At 40.6% G+C, this 15,050-nt stretch overlaps 1 protein-coding gene across 1 annotated transcript in view; it reads right to left on the bottom strand.

Moving 5' to 3' along the window:
- The window catches only part of znf407 (zinc finger protein 407), a 118,540-nt gene extending 104,357 nt beyond the window's left edge, over positions 1-14,183 (bottom strand). Inside the window, exons 1-4 of the mRNA XM_037273037.1 lie at positions 14,069-14,183; positions 12,100-12,768; positions 9,723-11,819; positions 6,087-6,201 (exon numbers count right to left, since the gene is read on the bottom strand). Of these exons, the coding sequence (XP_037128932.1) occupies positions 6,087-6,201; positions 9,723-11,819; positions 12,100-12,673 (2,786 nt within the window). The 5' untranslated portion in view covers positions 12,674-12,768; positions 14,069-14,183. The remainder of the gene's footprint in view (positions 1-6,086; positions 6,202-9,722; positions 11,820-12,099; positions 12,769-14,068) is intronic.
- Positions 14,184-15,050: the final 867 nt, after the last annotated feature.

The following is a 15,050-nucleotide window of genomic DNA, read 5'->3' as shown; positions in this document are numbered from 1 at the left end:
AAGAGTGATCACAGAGTATCGAGTCAAACCAGCACACCAAGCTCTCCGAGCCAAACGCAGCCCTTGTTATCATCACAACTGCTCATTCACATACTTAACCTTTCCAGACCAGCCATGCGGCATTATTTTCTAAATGACCTTTAGTGTTATTCATTTCATCTCCAATAATGGTGGACTAAATTCAGTTAAATGCATTAAAGCATAATGTGTGGTTTTTTTTGGTGAAGGGGAGAGTAGAAACTGAAAAGGACTGTGTTCCCAGGCAAACATTCAATTCAAAGCTTTTCCTGATGTGAATGATGAGGCCTAATATTTGAGAAGGGGATATGACCAAATGGCTCCTTTAGCATTTTAAATGGAAATGAAAGAACTGAACAGATAATCAGTGACTTTAGTAAATTAATATATTTCGGGTAAATATAATAATAGCAGTAAGTCAAGCACGATCACTTGTGTGAAGGCAGTACAGCACCGTTAAGGTTGATATAAACTAGTAAGAAAAAAGTACGCAAATGCAAACACAAAAGGTTTCACAAAGTCATTCACCACATTTATCAAAGTGTTGCAGATTGTTTTCCTCTACCCAAGAAATGGTTCTTGCTTGACACCCACAGACCCCAAAAAGTCTAGCAGGTGGATATATTGTATCAAAACATAGTTTTCCAATCGCTAAGCTTATTAGGTGTAGTATTTACCGTTTTTTCCGGACTAAGAGTCGGAGTTTGGCTGGGGGTGCGACTTATACTCAGGAGCGACTTATGTGTGAAATTATTAACACATTGTATCATTTCACATGTCATTTTTACACTAAACTGCAAGAGGTCTCTCGAAGCCTGTGGATCAAATGGAACTGCAACTGACGATGAGTCTTACGTAAGCGACGTAAAAGAGAAAATGCCGCATCTCCTACCTCCGGGGTTAGCGGAGTTGTTTATAAGTGACACTGAGGATGAAGATTTTGTTTGATTTAATGATTTGGAGTGAGATGGATGGTTCGATAAACTTGTTAGCATGTTATATATGCTAGAGTTATTTGAATAATCTTAATATGTTACCTCAGGCACTTTTTGAGTTCCTTGTTTATGTGTGTACGTAACGTTAGCATACCGTACTGTTCAGCCTGTTATTGCCTATTCTATTTTTATTTTAAATTGCCTTTCAAAATGACATGTCTGTTCTTGGTGTTGGATTCTAACAAATACATTTCCCCCAACAATGCAATTTATACTCTGGTATTTAGGGCTGGTGCGACTTATACTTCAGAGCGACTTATAGTCCGGAAAATACAGTAATACCCTTGTAAGGCATGACGAGGGGTAACGTGTGCTCTTCGTAAAATCGTTAAAGTACGCAATGATTAACTATAACTCAAAACATTGTGTGTGTTGTCCATTGGCCTGACAGGCAGTAATTCTGTGTATTATATCCGGCCGTTTAAATTGCATGCCACCACTGTGTCCCTCTGACACGTTATGAAGCGATGATGTACAATTATTACGAAGCGGCGGGAGATCATTGGGGTGACATTATAATCATCCTCAAAGGGATCCTTCTCTTCATCTGCGACAATTATTAATGTTCAACTGGGAGGGAATAAGGGGGGGGGGGATCATAAAAATAGTTCTCAGGGAGTTCTAACTAAAATCTGTTTGAGGATTACAGAGAATCACGTCAAACGAGAAGGAGAGGGGTGTGACTAGACAATAGAGGGTCCGCATCAAGTGACGCTTTCTCTGGATAAGTAGCAAGCTGAGATGCTCCTCTCCTGTCACTGCCAGGCCTCACAGTACTCAAACAGGCCCGGGCATTAACGCACATTACTACGGATGAGCCATACAGGGTGGAACTGATGGGCTATTCTGGGAACAGACCAGACAATCTCACAAGACAGGAGGACATAAAAACCCTGACATGAGTCAGCCCCGTCCTGTTAACAGTCAAATCACACACCCGACATGAAATCATGACTATTTATATATTTTCTCTCCAACACATTAAGTCAAGAGAACTGTAAGCACGGAGGGAGGATGCCTCGGCTGCAGGGAGAGAAAAAAAGGCGGTTGCAAACTCTGCAAACTTTTGAGTTCCAAGCAACAGTTTTGAAAGTTTTACTTAAATTCCTGAAGTGACACACAGTTTATGACTCATAATAATAAAAAAGCAGTCCACAAGAGAACAATCCATGCCTTTGATAGTGTTAATACTAGTAAGGCCAAGGCTGAGGGGGCTGATATTAAACCAATGCCTCAAAGCATTTAGATTGTTTATGCATAATTTAACACCTACAACAACACTGCATGTCCGTCTGGACCAGAGAGCAGGGGGGTGAAAATGCTGAATGCAGGGCCTTTCTGGTAGATGATGGAGTAGAGGAAGAGGAGGCTCATTAAATGACCAAGCCCCACTGTGGACAAAACATGCTGGGAGGAATACACAAGAACTTACCACCTCATGTACTGGTGGAATTTTTTTAAACCAATTAAATATGAGAAATCTTATCGCGCATGCTAACGGCCAATTTGTGTTTTCTGCTGTTGTTGCACCTTAGGAGTTCTTTATAGGCAAATTTAAAACACATCTCTTTGTTGTGAAATGAAGACACCCATATGCAGATAAGTAAGATCACTGACAAGCATGCGAGTGAAGGAAGTGAGCAAGATGGCAAGGCAAGTGTTTAGGGTGATGGGCTAGACACAGACCAGCCTTCTCTGGCAGCATGGTCAAGAGTTTTATATATGTCGTGGCCTCGCATTTGCATTTGTTAATTAAATGCCACAACAATGTGATCTTCAACCATCAACAACTTCCCCCACTCATGACAAGACCTTAACAACAATGGACAGGTAAGGTCCAGCAAACCCAACTACAGAGATTTAGGTCCGAGATAATCTTGTGGCTTTAAGCTTCAACAAAGCAGAAACAAGAAAATTGATGGCAAGGTGATGAGAAGGGTTTGGTAAAGCAAAGAAAAAAAACTGCACAACGACATGATAGGATTTGTACATTCTCATTGATTTTCTACTCCGTAAGGATGTGTGTATCGTCAACTAGTAGCTAATCACGTGTTTTTGGAATAAGACGATGAAATTACAGCTGAAGCTCGATTTTACGCACTTTGATTCTACGTGATTTTCTGTATTTTTTATGTCGCATCTTAAATTGATGATATAAAGACCGTACGAAGCTAAATGAATAGCGTTTGGACCTTAGTGCTAGTGATTTCATTTTCGTGACTAATTGAAAGGTGTTTAATGAGACGGCAATCGGTAAGGGCTGTTTGATCTTTTTGACTGCTTATGCTCATAGGATAGGACGGTCCCTAGATAATTTTTAATAATTATATCGTATTGGTTTCCACCCAGAACAATGTATTCCCCAAATACAAACAGGTGCATCGTGTACGTATTTCCCTACTCCAATTTCCCCGATACACTCATATGCACGGCTCTGATTTTATTAAACTTCCAAGATTTTCTAGAAAACGCATTTTCGGGGTTAAGGCAATTCTCAAATTCTGGACCCCAAAGTCTGCGTAAAATAGTTCAGCTGTAGTTTGTCACTTTAACTGATTTCAAAATGCTTCTATTCTTGAACGTGCAGATTTGTGAAGGAGATCCAGTCGTAGGGAAATGACGAAGTTTGTCTATCAAAATGGAAGGAGAGCAGGGAATTGTCATACCACACGCAAAGAGGTTCGCTAAAATTTGCAACGCATATGTCACAATTCAAACACAGCTGTTGCTGTGAGGGGCCCAGAATATGCACACGTTTCTCTGTTTGGACATGTTGTGCAAAGGTGAACTTGGCTGCCCCAGTTACAAGACCACCAGTCAGAAGCATTTTTTTTCTGTTTGGAAATACCCTCACAGGACAGTGTGTGAACCTTCACCCAGCCCGCAACATGGTCTTGTATTCTTATGGATATGTCCAACATAAATCGCATACATAAGATATCCATTTACCAGCGAATAGAAATTATTCCACAAAGTTCCTTCCTCCTGTAATTTTTAGCAATTACAACTGAAAAAAATGACTTCATCAGCGACGACGTAAAATTTAGGCGAGAATGAAACATCAATTGTAATTCTTGTAAATTAATTAAAAACACAAAATGCTCCATTTTGGGTTGAACTAAATATTCTCTGAAAATAACATTGTACAATGCAGAATTTAAAAACTTTTTTTTTGTTCAGCTAAGTCGAATTTGCAATACCGTAATTTTCGGACTATAAGTCGCGGTTTTTTTTCATAGTTTGGGTGGGGGGGCGACTTATACTCAGGAGCGATTTATATACATATATATGGGGTTTTTTCACTTTTTTGGGCATTTTATGGCTGGTGCGACTTATACTCCGGTGCGACTTATACTCCGAAAATTACGGTACATTATAGATAATAGTAAACTTGGCCCACTACATGACCAGGCCAGTACTAGTATAAAATATAAATATAATGAAAAAATATTCACATTTTTTAATAATAAATATTAAAGATGTTAAGTTTTATTGACCTAAATTGTTCAAACATCATTGATCATTTTGCTGCGTTGGCCACATTTCTTTGAGGTTAGACGCTTCTATAAGCAGGGGCATGGTGGCAATCGGGAATTTTGTGAAATTGAATTTTCTCGAACGGCCGGTGTGCATCAGGGCTAGTCAACGCACTCATCAGCCGCCTCACCATCGTGACGACTGCCGTCCGCACCCCCCCACCTCGCCAGCAGCAAATGTTTTGGGGCGCGTGACGGCCAATGTTCTCAACAAGGTCACCACCAAAAAAGGCCTCGTGTGGGACCCTCCACTATGTGGCCATGGACTAGTGATGTATTTTAAACTAGAATTAAGGAAAAAAATCAAACAGCAAAAGTTGAGGCTGTGTGTGGTTCTGTCCTTAATGAGGGTGTTTCTGGGGGGTTTCTTTGTGTTTGCTCCTATTTATTCAAGATGAGGGACGGCCCGGTAATCAGTCAGTAATGAAAGCGCACACAGGGCCGATTTGTCACCAATGGCCAGCTCTGGCAGCACTTGGCTCCTCTGTGCGTATGATTTGTGAAACCAGGGACCGAATTTAGTAGTGCCATTTAAAGACATATTGGAGAACTGTTCCATATGTATTTGTGTGTATGTAAAATGTCACATTTGCAGCACTTGGGAGAAGAGGGGATTTTCGCTGGAGAGCTTGTGAAACATGAGCATTTCTACTCATTAAAGGAAAAGCAATGTTTAGACCAAAGCTTGCTTGCGCCTGCTGTAATATATTTGCAAACATCGTTGAAGCAAATAAACATTCACTCAGCGGCTTTGGCCTGCAAATGAACTAAGTGGAGTCAGTGACAGAAAAAGACACAGAAAGAAAAGTTTATATCTTTAAATATATATAATAAATAATAGAATAAATACATTTCTGAAATTTCTAACTGCATGCTAATTACAACAATCGCAAAACACTTACCTTCTTTACCAAGCACTTGGGTGAAATACACACATTTTAATTTTGGATGCACAAAAAAGTGTAGTTGAAGTAACGATTACTTAAACTGCGGGCATTGAATAGAAGTCTGTCGTTTCAAAACTGTAAGCAAGAATATACTTTCACATCACCAATCCCTCCACAATCAAGTTAGTGCAAGGCTGCGGGGCTGGAAATTCATTTTTAATATGAGTAGATAGTTGAAAAATAATTGGATTTTTGTATATAGTATATAGTCCATAATGTGTGTTGTGAGCATGCAACGACAATCAAAAATTCCAAGCAAAGTATAGACTTCGAAAGGTTTTCTAATTCTCTGCAAATGTTTTTTTTTTAGTATTTAAAACATCTACACACGTTGATCAAATTCAGCAGATTATCTAATCACTTTTGCATCCAACTAGCTGCAACAGCGTGTGGAATGTCTGAGACAAAAAAACTTGTGATTAAAATTGGAAAAATCGCACACAGCTTTGCTTCCACTTAGAAATGTTCAAATTATGCCAGAGTTGACCACAGTTTGTCACATTCCGTTTCTAAACTCGTATCATTTGACAACAACATAGTGCAAGCCCAGTAGACTGTAAAATAGAAAAGTTACAAATCTTAAAACTCACCCACAGATGTCGCATCTGTACTCCCTCATGCCAAGATGCCTTTTCACATGGTTTCTGGCATCTCCCAATTGAGCCGTTGCAAAATGGCAGATTTTACAAAGAAAGGGTTTCGATCCTGTGAAGAAGAAAAAAAAGAGTTCATGCACAGTATTATTAAAACCCACAAACATTTCAGTTGTAGTGTTTTTCTATTTTATCTGTAATTATTCAGTTTAATTGACATAAAACTCAAGTCTCGCCTGTGGTGCTTCATTTTTGGAATATGAATGTGAATGTGTAATGGAGGGTCCATAAGCACGTCAGCCTGGTTTTCTGACAAATGATGAGAAACTGATAGAAGATAACGTCTCTCTGCCACAAGACTGTCAACACTCTGTCAGTTTAACATGAACATGTTCTAAATTTCCTTGCGACAAGAAAAATACAGGCCAATGTCTGTTGAACGGCTGGCGACTTTTTGGCGAACATTAGGAACTTTGGGCGAGTAGACCAACTACTTTGAGGTTCAGTCTTAAGTCAGGCAAATGACTCAGATGAAAAAGTGACCAATTTAGCTAAAGATGCAAATTCTAGTGGTACTTCCGTTGAAGAAAAAAAAAAATGGAAATGTGCACACGTTTCTTTAAGGGACAAATTGACAAATCTTTGTGCAACCTCCCACTACCTTCAGTAATTAATCAAAGGGATAAAAACTAGGTCGTAATTAAAAGGATCTGGACATGATCCCAGCTTCAAAAGTGGCAGACCCCCATTGAGCTGTTTCACAGTCCCATAAACAAATTCCAAAAATAACTGAATGCCATAAAAAAAGGGATTAATTCACAATAATGGAGCATAAACAATACTACAAAATTGCAAATGATGCCAAAAAGAAGAGAAATTTGTGCTTTCCATAATTATGAAGGGCTTGAATGAAAAATTTGACATCTGTATTTTACGGAAGAGGATTAGGGCCAGTGAAGAGAGAAAAAGGCTAAACTATCTCTAAATTAAACACTATTTTAGCACTTTCCAAAGTATGATATTTTTGTCCAAACCGTGAGCTGGCTGTAACTCCATCAAAAAACACATCTACACAAACACACACATGCAGATTTTGAAAGGAACCCCTTCCTTGCTGTCGAACCTTGCCTTACGAGCTAAAGCAGGGGTGTCAAACCCGTTTTTTTCGCGGGCCGCATTGTAGTCATAGCTTCTTTTGGAGGGCCATTATGACTGTCAACCCAAATAAATGTATGAGCACCTCATATTATATGCAGTAAAAGCTACAAAACAAACTGACAAATAACTCGTTTTCAAATCAGACGAGTAAAAACTGGTCAAATATTAAAAAAATTAAAAAAAAGATATTATGAAAAGTGAAGACAATTCGCAATTCTAGTAATGACACGAATTTGATGCACAATTTGTTTTCGCGGGCCACATAAAATGATGTGGCGGGCCGTATCCGGCCCCCGGGCCTTGAGTTTGACACCTGTGATCGAAAGCATTTCTCGAAACCGGCCACGTGGTACAACAAGGAGTGAAGCTTCGGATGTGATTATTTTCGGCCCCTCCCCTAAACAAAGCGAGCCTCCAAACACGCTTTGCATACATGATGTATAGACACTCCAACTGCCATTAAGAACAAAATAACTGTGCAATTGTGCTCACAATTGGTATTCAAGCTCCAATGAGGAATCAAATATTGGCAGTTATAGATCAGATTTGGCAGAATAAACACAAAGAAATGCCTTTTATACTGTTGCAATTTGTCGGAATGCATGACAATCTACACCAACTACAATCAGAGAAAATGGATTGCTGATTCGAAGGCTCATTAATGCTTGAGCAGAGGAGGGGGGGGGATGAAACATTCAAGGCAGAAAGGGGCATTTATTGATGGTTCCCTCACATCTCATTTGTGCATTAAGTTGATTTTAAAAGCAATTAATACACATGGTCAGGGAAATGTAATGGAGCACCCTATGTTCTTAACCTGTCGAACATTTCCCAGTCAAAGCCCTGAGCGATGCTCTGCTTTGCATTATAAATGACAGGATAAATCTTAATGGATTGGGGATAATCAACTACCTATGAAGGCTGACATACACACACATTCACTCAGCATTCTACCACTTACACACAACTGTGGACGTTCAGACACAAGGGAAATTAAAGGCTTTGAATACGTCTGCATTGATTATTTTAAATTATTAGCCCACCTCTCTTTGGACCTCCAATGCTTTTAGCCTGAGCTTTAACACATTTACAGAGACTTATTGACTATAATTACAACTGAGTCTTGGTAATGGACACATCAATTATAAGTCGCACATGTCTCTGACCATGCAAGCGTTGCTCAGGGAATCCCAATCTGCGGTCCATTAGTGTTTCTCTCGTTGATCTGAAGCCTAATCAGTCTTTGCCATCACCTAGCTGTACTTGAACAGCTTTTACCTGGCTATAGTAGACATTAGCTTTACCATAAGGCTGTCTGGCAATAGGAGGTTAGTTACACGGAGGGTTCATTCAAATGATATTGCGTTGTAACACATTCAAAGTAGACTTACAGTCCGTGAGAGCAGAAAAATAAAACATCAATTAAACTACTGATATAAAGATCACATCCCATCGGAATGGATTATTACTGTCCATCTGTTTCTAAAACTCTATTTATTGGGTGATAATTAAAGATTTAGGTTTGGTTAGGATTAGTTTCGCCCAGTCTATACGACACACAAGGTTTCACCACACCAGCATTTTTATGGCCCAATCTACACTACCTTGACATGGCACTTTCAGCTCATTTTATGGCCCAATCTGGTCTGCTGTGCCCTGGCACTGACAGCTCATCCCATCTGTATAATTGTCAAGATTTTACTTACATGAAACAACTTGTCAGTTTTAGAGTATAGGAGAATTTTTGATTATACATTTTGATGAGGGCCTGTTTTGAAAAAACCATGTGCGCCATACAGGTTGAGCAAACATGCCATATGTAGATTCAACGGAAAAGAGATGATTGTGGAAGAAGAATACCGCCCGTCGCCAACATGATAGAAAATAAACAGAAAACGATCGTATGCTGAAATAAAATTATTATGCCACTTAGATAGCATTAGCATTTCATGTTAGATGTTAATGTGTCGGTTAAGAAGACGGCAACATGAAAAACAAAATGTCTTGTAGCCAGTGAAGACAGAAAACCCTCGTACGCCGGATAGACTGTGATTGAATGCAACAGAATATCTACAGGAAATACAGCATAACATAACACAAATTGAAATGACCTTTAAATGCTGAGGAATACATTTTACAAAATATCACCACATTCTGTTTTGTTTACCGTGACTACTATAGCAAATATTTGGACAGGCATCCCAGATGTCTAAGCCTGTCACCTTTTCCCATTTTATCCCCATGTCAAGGTCATTCCTGTATGTATGTGAGTGCCTAGTGTCCAAGACCACATAAGTAAACATCAATAGAGTGGCTTTGTCGTTTTAGGTTTCCTTGAGATATTTTTTCACTTGATGTGGTCATGCCATAACTTATTTAATGCGGTAAAAAGGTTTTTACATAAATGTGTTGACTTTCCATAATCAATGCGCATGCAAAAGCAAGGGAGGGAGGATATAAAAACATTCTACCTACCAGTATGTGTGCGAATGTGTGCCAGGAAGGCCATGGAATTGCTGCTCTTGCACACCTTGCCACAGTACTTGCACTTGTTGCCTTGGTGCTCCTCCCGCTCACGATTGATCTGTTCTGTGTCCTCGATCACATACTTATTGACTTGTCTCAGCAACTCATCATGTTTTTCCTTGATGTGAATGAACAGCTCTTGTTCCGTTTCAAAGCGATCTGTGCATTTGACACACTTGAAGCACGCTCTGCCGTCGAGACCTTCATCCAGGCTGTTTTGCTCATTTCGGATGTGGGAAGCGCTGGCCAGGTGTTGATGCAGGTTGCTCTCAGTGTAGAATGACTTGCCACACACCATGCAGTGAAAATGTTTATCCTTAGTTGGGTGCTTCATGGAGATATGCACATTGAGGCCGCTGAGACCATCCGCCAAAAAGCCGCAGTCGTCGCAGCGAATCCGGGCGCTTCTCACTTTGGCTTCAACGATCGCTTGCTTGTGCTGAAGCTTTTTGACATAATGGGGCAAGAGCCCAGAGGGCACTGGTGCTTCTCCTGTCAAGCCTTTAACAGCGTCCGCGCCTTCGAGAGCAACGCCCTCCAGCAATGGCTGCCCCTGTTCATCGAGGGCCTTTATGGACATAATGCAGGTATCAAAAGGTCGGGAGGCGGACATCCTTGGAAGTGAAGCACTGCTTGTTTCTAGGTTGGTACCTTCGGTGCATTTGTCATCTTTTTCGTGCGGTGGAGATTTTTCCACTTCAACTTCAATTTCTGCTTGGACCATATCTTCAGACTGTGCTGTTTTCCCTCCTGAACAATCATCACCACATGACGATTCCATGCTCTCTGGTTCCTTTTCCTTTGCTTTGCCAGCTAACTCGACCACACCGTCAAGGTGATCGACAAGTACGGAAGATGCCTGTTTTGTTTCTTTTGGGCTTTCTTCTGAATTTAGTTTTGGATTATCTGGGAGCATTAAAGGTTCAGATTGAGGATGAACCGTCGCACTGCTGGGATCAATGATCTCGTTCTGTTCTTCAGGGGTCGGCAATGATTTTTGGCCACCACGCTCTTGTAGTTCCAGGAACGTCTTGCTTCGCTGCTTATGTCTCTCTGTACTGGCATGGCGAGACATTTCCTCGCTTGTTACAGCATAGTATCTGCATGCCAAACACACATACTCAAAGTCTCTCGTGTGCTTTCGTTTCACGTGAAGATTGAGGGAGGAGACTGAGCAGGCTATAAAATTGCAGTGACTGCAAGCGACAGAGTCATCTTCTCCTTCGACTGGACACTCTTCTTCACTGTGTTTTTTTGAGCCTTGTGATTCCTGTTGCACATCTCTGCTCTCCGAAGCTTTATTTGATTCCGGGGATTGTGTATCTGTAAGTTCCTGTGGTGAAGGGTCTACATGAATTTGAGCAAGGCTGCTATTTTCACTCTGCTGCACACGTTTCCTGTGTTTTTTAGTGATACAATGGCGATCAATGTCTCCTTTGGTCACACAGCTATAGCAGCACAGAGTACACCTGTAAACATACTCTTTGCTGTGTTTGCGGCGGACATGGACACTGAGGTTGGTAGCATTAGACACGACCAAGCCACAATAACCGCATTTGGTCGAAGACACTTGTTTTGGTCTCCCTCTTTTAGGTTTTGGAGGCTCAAATTCCAAGTCTTCCTCATCCACCACCACTTTAGCAGCCTCCAGTTCCTCTTGAATTCCCTGAGCTACACCATCGATGTCATCTGTACCCCAATCTCCTTTGGATACCCTTTCAACGCAATCAGTGGAGGAATGCGAATCACTATCCTGCGTGCTCTGATGTTGCTTGTGAATATCTGAGATGAGGTGTCTGTCCATCCATTCAGATGTCGCAGAAAAGAAGTTACATAATTTACAGCGGTACCAATCCAGGCCTGGATGCTTCGTGCGAGCATGACTCTCCAAGAAGGAAAGTGTGGAAACCCTTAAATCGCAGTTTGCACACTTCATTTTAAATCTGTTTCCTGTATCTTTTGGGTCCACTTGTTCAGGGGTTATCTTGAAAGGACTTGCAGTGTCCTCAGCATTGTCTTCTTCCTCCATTAACTCTTCAGCATCAACTGAAAGACAAAGACAGCTACTTCAGGCAATGCAATTCTTGAGGTATATTAATAATGTTGATCGTAGCGCAATATTTTCTGTTATCGGTTTTCCGCTATACATTAAAAAAAACATAGCGTGTGACCTATGGTAATTTTTCTTGAAAAAATTAGTCCAAAACTTAATTATTAGAAAATTGGGTTGTTCATAAACTGTTTTGTTAATTAATTAAAGTTACGCTGTAATTGTTTAGGAAGCAATATTCTATCAATGACAGATGTTCTTAGAGGAAATACTCACGTGTGCGCGGGCTGTCTTTGCTGTGGTAACGGTTGACATGAACATCAAGAGGAGATTTGTCCCGAAATTCAAGTCCACAATAGTTGCATGAATAGATAATCTTGGGTTTTGGTGTTCTTTTGCTCACTCTTCTCTCTTGATTGGATACAGATTGGTCTTGTTTTGCCTGCGTGTCTGGTATTGCAACTTTATTGCAATCTTCATGGGAGGGAACAGATCCCACACCATCAGGTCCTGGCCCTGGATTTGACCCAGCAGAACTTTCAGTCTCCATGTCCGTCTCTTTATGAACGTCACCTGGGCTATCATCGGAATTAGTTTGCTTGTCCTCAGCAGGTTTTGCAGCTTTATCTGTGCTTTTTTTATGTTTCCTTGAATAGTGAATCTTCAGTGATCTAGGGCATTTTGCTGAGAAGTCACAAACAGAGCAACGAGTACTCACGTCTTCATTCTCATTGGATGCCTGCAGACATTGAGTGGGTCCTTCATTTTCTTTTTCAGGCTTCATAATCTTTTTGGGTGAGTTGGGTTGTTCATCATATATTTTCACATCTTGGCAACCCCTTTTTGGCATTTTGTTCAATGGTCAGTATTTGGTTTTCATCTATGTCTTAATCCATTTACATAAAACTGACAAAACTTGGGGTACGTTGATGATGGATGAATCACCTGCACAAAATGAGACATCATATAACTTCAACTTGGCATCCTTTATTAGTCTAATACAAAATGAAAGACATATATATTGAATTACATATTGTAAACCAAGTACGTCGGAGTCAAACTGCCCAGTAGCAAAAACAACAAACGTGCAAAGGTCGCCATCTAGCGTTTGAACCAGCACATTGTTTTAAAAGTACTGTGAGTGGGTTCCTTTATCGAGTCAACTTTTTATTCTTCCATACTGTGCAACAATCTTTTTTTTTTTTTAAACAAATCTTCAAGTTACAAAGTACTGAGCGGGGTCATCATAAACAACTGGCACTTTGAGGCCAATCAAAATATTAATAAGCCTTCTCAATGAGACAGTCTGAGTCTAAAAATCATTGACTTACGCAGCTACTTGAAATAAATACATTCCCTATGGAGCTCAGCGATGTTTTGTTTCATCTACAAAACGTACTCAATTCACCTTGCATGGAATAAACGGGCTGTCTGTCAAGGTGTACAAAATATTTGAATGACAAATGCATTTTGCAACTTACTTGCAGATGCAAAGCAAGGCAATTTTATTTTTTTGCAGCATAATTATAGACCCAGATCAGCTCCTCGTATCGTGGTTTTTACACTCAGCGAAACCTTAATATCTTTGTTGCCTTTTGTAAAACGTGCAAAAGGAGTCCTTTGGAGCAGACACAAACTAGGACAGGGGGGTGAAGATTGCCCACACACTTCATAAGATAAAGCCATTGAAGCACATCCCAAGACATTGTTGTTTTTCTTTTTGGTTCAAGTTATACTAAGATATTAGTTGTGCTAAGCTTGTTGTCAAGAGCATTAGCTAAAAAGTAACGCGGAGTTGACCTAACTACGATCGCTATTAAAAGTATCACATGACATGATAGTACGTCACAACCAACATAGCTTGCAAATTCTGTGGCGTAATTAATGTCTTGTTTGTGTTTGTTGTTGGTTTGTAATGCACTGTTTTGTCAATGCAATGTGGCAGGCGTGGAGCATTGTGAGCTAGCTACGTGCTCTTCTTCAGTATGGAAAAACTAACCAATTGAATTTCGTCGTTACCCGTGCAGGCCAATCACGGCGCAGTCCAAGATAGGTTACAAGCGTCGAAACTCAGAAAACGACGGCGGCACAGAGGCCCAAAAAGTAGGCTAACGTCGGCCACCTAAAACTGTGCAATAATATCAACAACATAGAAGTTAGCACATAAATCCGGTGGGCTCAGACCTTCGCAATGTAGGATAAGACCAACACTATTGCAAAAACGCGTTCAATAGCACAAACTCACCTTTGATTATCCCAATATCGCCGTCGTCCGCGCTTTTTGTTGCTAGACACAAATGGCGTACCGTAGCATGAGCGATACGTCACATAAAGGCGGAACTTGCGGCCGCCTTTTCCCCCTGACTTCAGCTGGTGATGCATTCAATGTCATGGGAGAAACTGTAGTCACAGTGTTATAATCGTTAAGCCAATTTAAAGTCACAGGGCGCAATGTAAATTAATAACTCCATTGATTTCAACACATTAATCATCTATGTGCTGTTTATAGTCGAGCCAACATTATAAAGGAGAAAAAACAATTTGAAATGTGCAATTTTCAAGTCTTGTGTGCGTGTCTGTGTCGCGTGTGTCTGTGTGCATGCGTGCATGTGTGTGTGTGTGTGTGTGTGCGCGTGTGTGTGTGCGTGCGTGCGTGCATGCGTGCGTGCGTGCATGCGTGCTGAGAGAGAGAGAGAGAGAGAGCGAGCGAGCGAGCGAGCGAGAGAGAGAGAGAGAGAGAGAGAGAGAGAGAGAGAGAGAGAGAGAGAGAGAGAGAGAGAGAGAGAGAGAGAGAGAGAGAGAGAATTTTGACGTAATACGTTAGTTGACTTTTCTCTCCACTAGAGGGCAGTATCTACACATTTATTCGGCAGCTTGCAATAACACAAACAGCTGAACATGGATTGGGGTATTCCATGAACTGCCGCATTCATTCCGCAAAAAGCAATTCAGAAAAAAGCAACAGTCTCCTTATCCAAATCAATAATCAGACCAAATCGTTTTTTTCATTGTATTTTCATTTTTTCATTTTCAAATGTAGGGGTGACTCTAGTGTCAGAGATTTAAGGGTGCTCATTGAATGAGCTGAACATTTATAATTTGAAATGGGAACGGCATGAATCTGCTTTGTTGGATGTGTCATTGAGAATGATGGGGATATTTTTTTTGCATGAATTTAGTGGGGAGAATGGTGATTTTGTTTTAGTTAAGAAGAATTATTTGGTTGA

The sequence above is a fragment of the Syngnathus acus genome, chromosome 16 (assembly GCF_901709675.1).
Source record: "Syngnathus acus chromosome 16, fSynAcu1.2, whole genome shotgun sequence".
In the NCBI taxonomy this organism is placed as follows: Eukaryota; Metazoa; Chordata; class Actinopteri; order Syngnathiformes; family Syngnathidae; genus Syngnathus; species Syngnathus acus.
The sequence above is the reverse complement of the archived record's forward strand: the minus strand, read 5'-3'. Positions and strand labels throughout refer to the sequence as shown.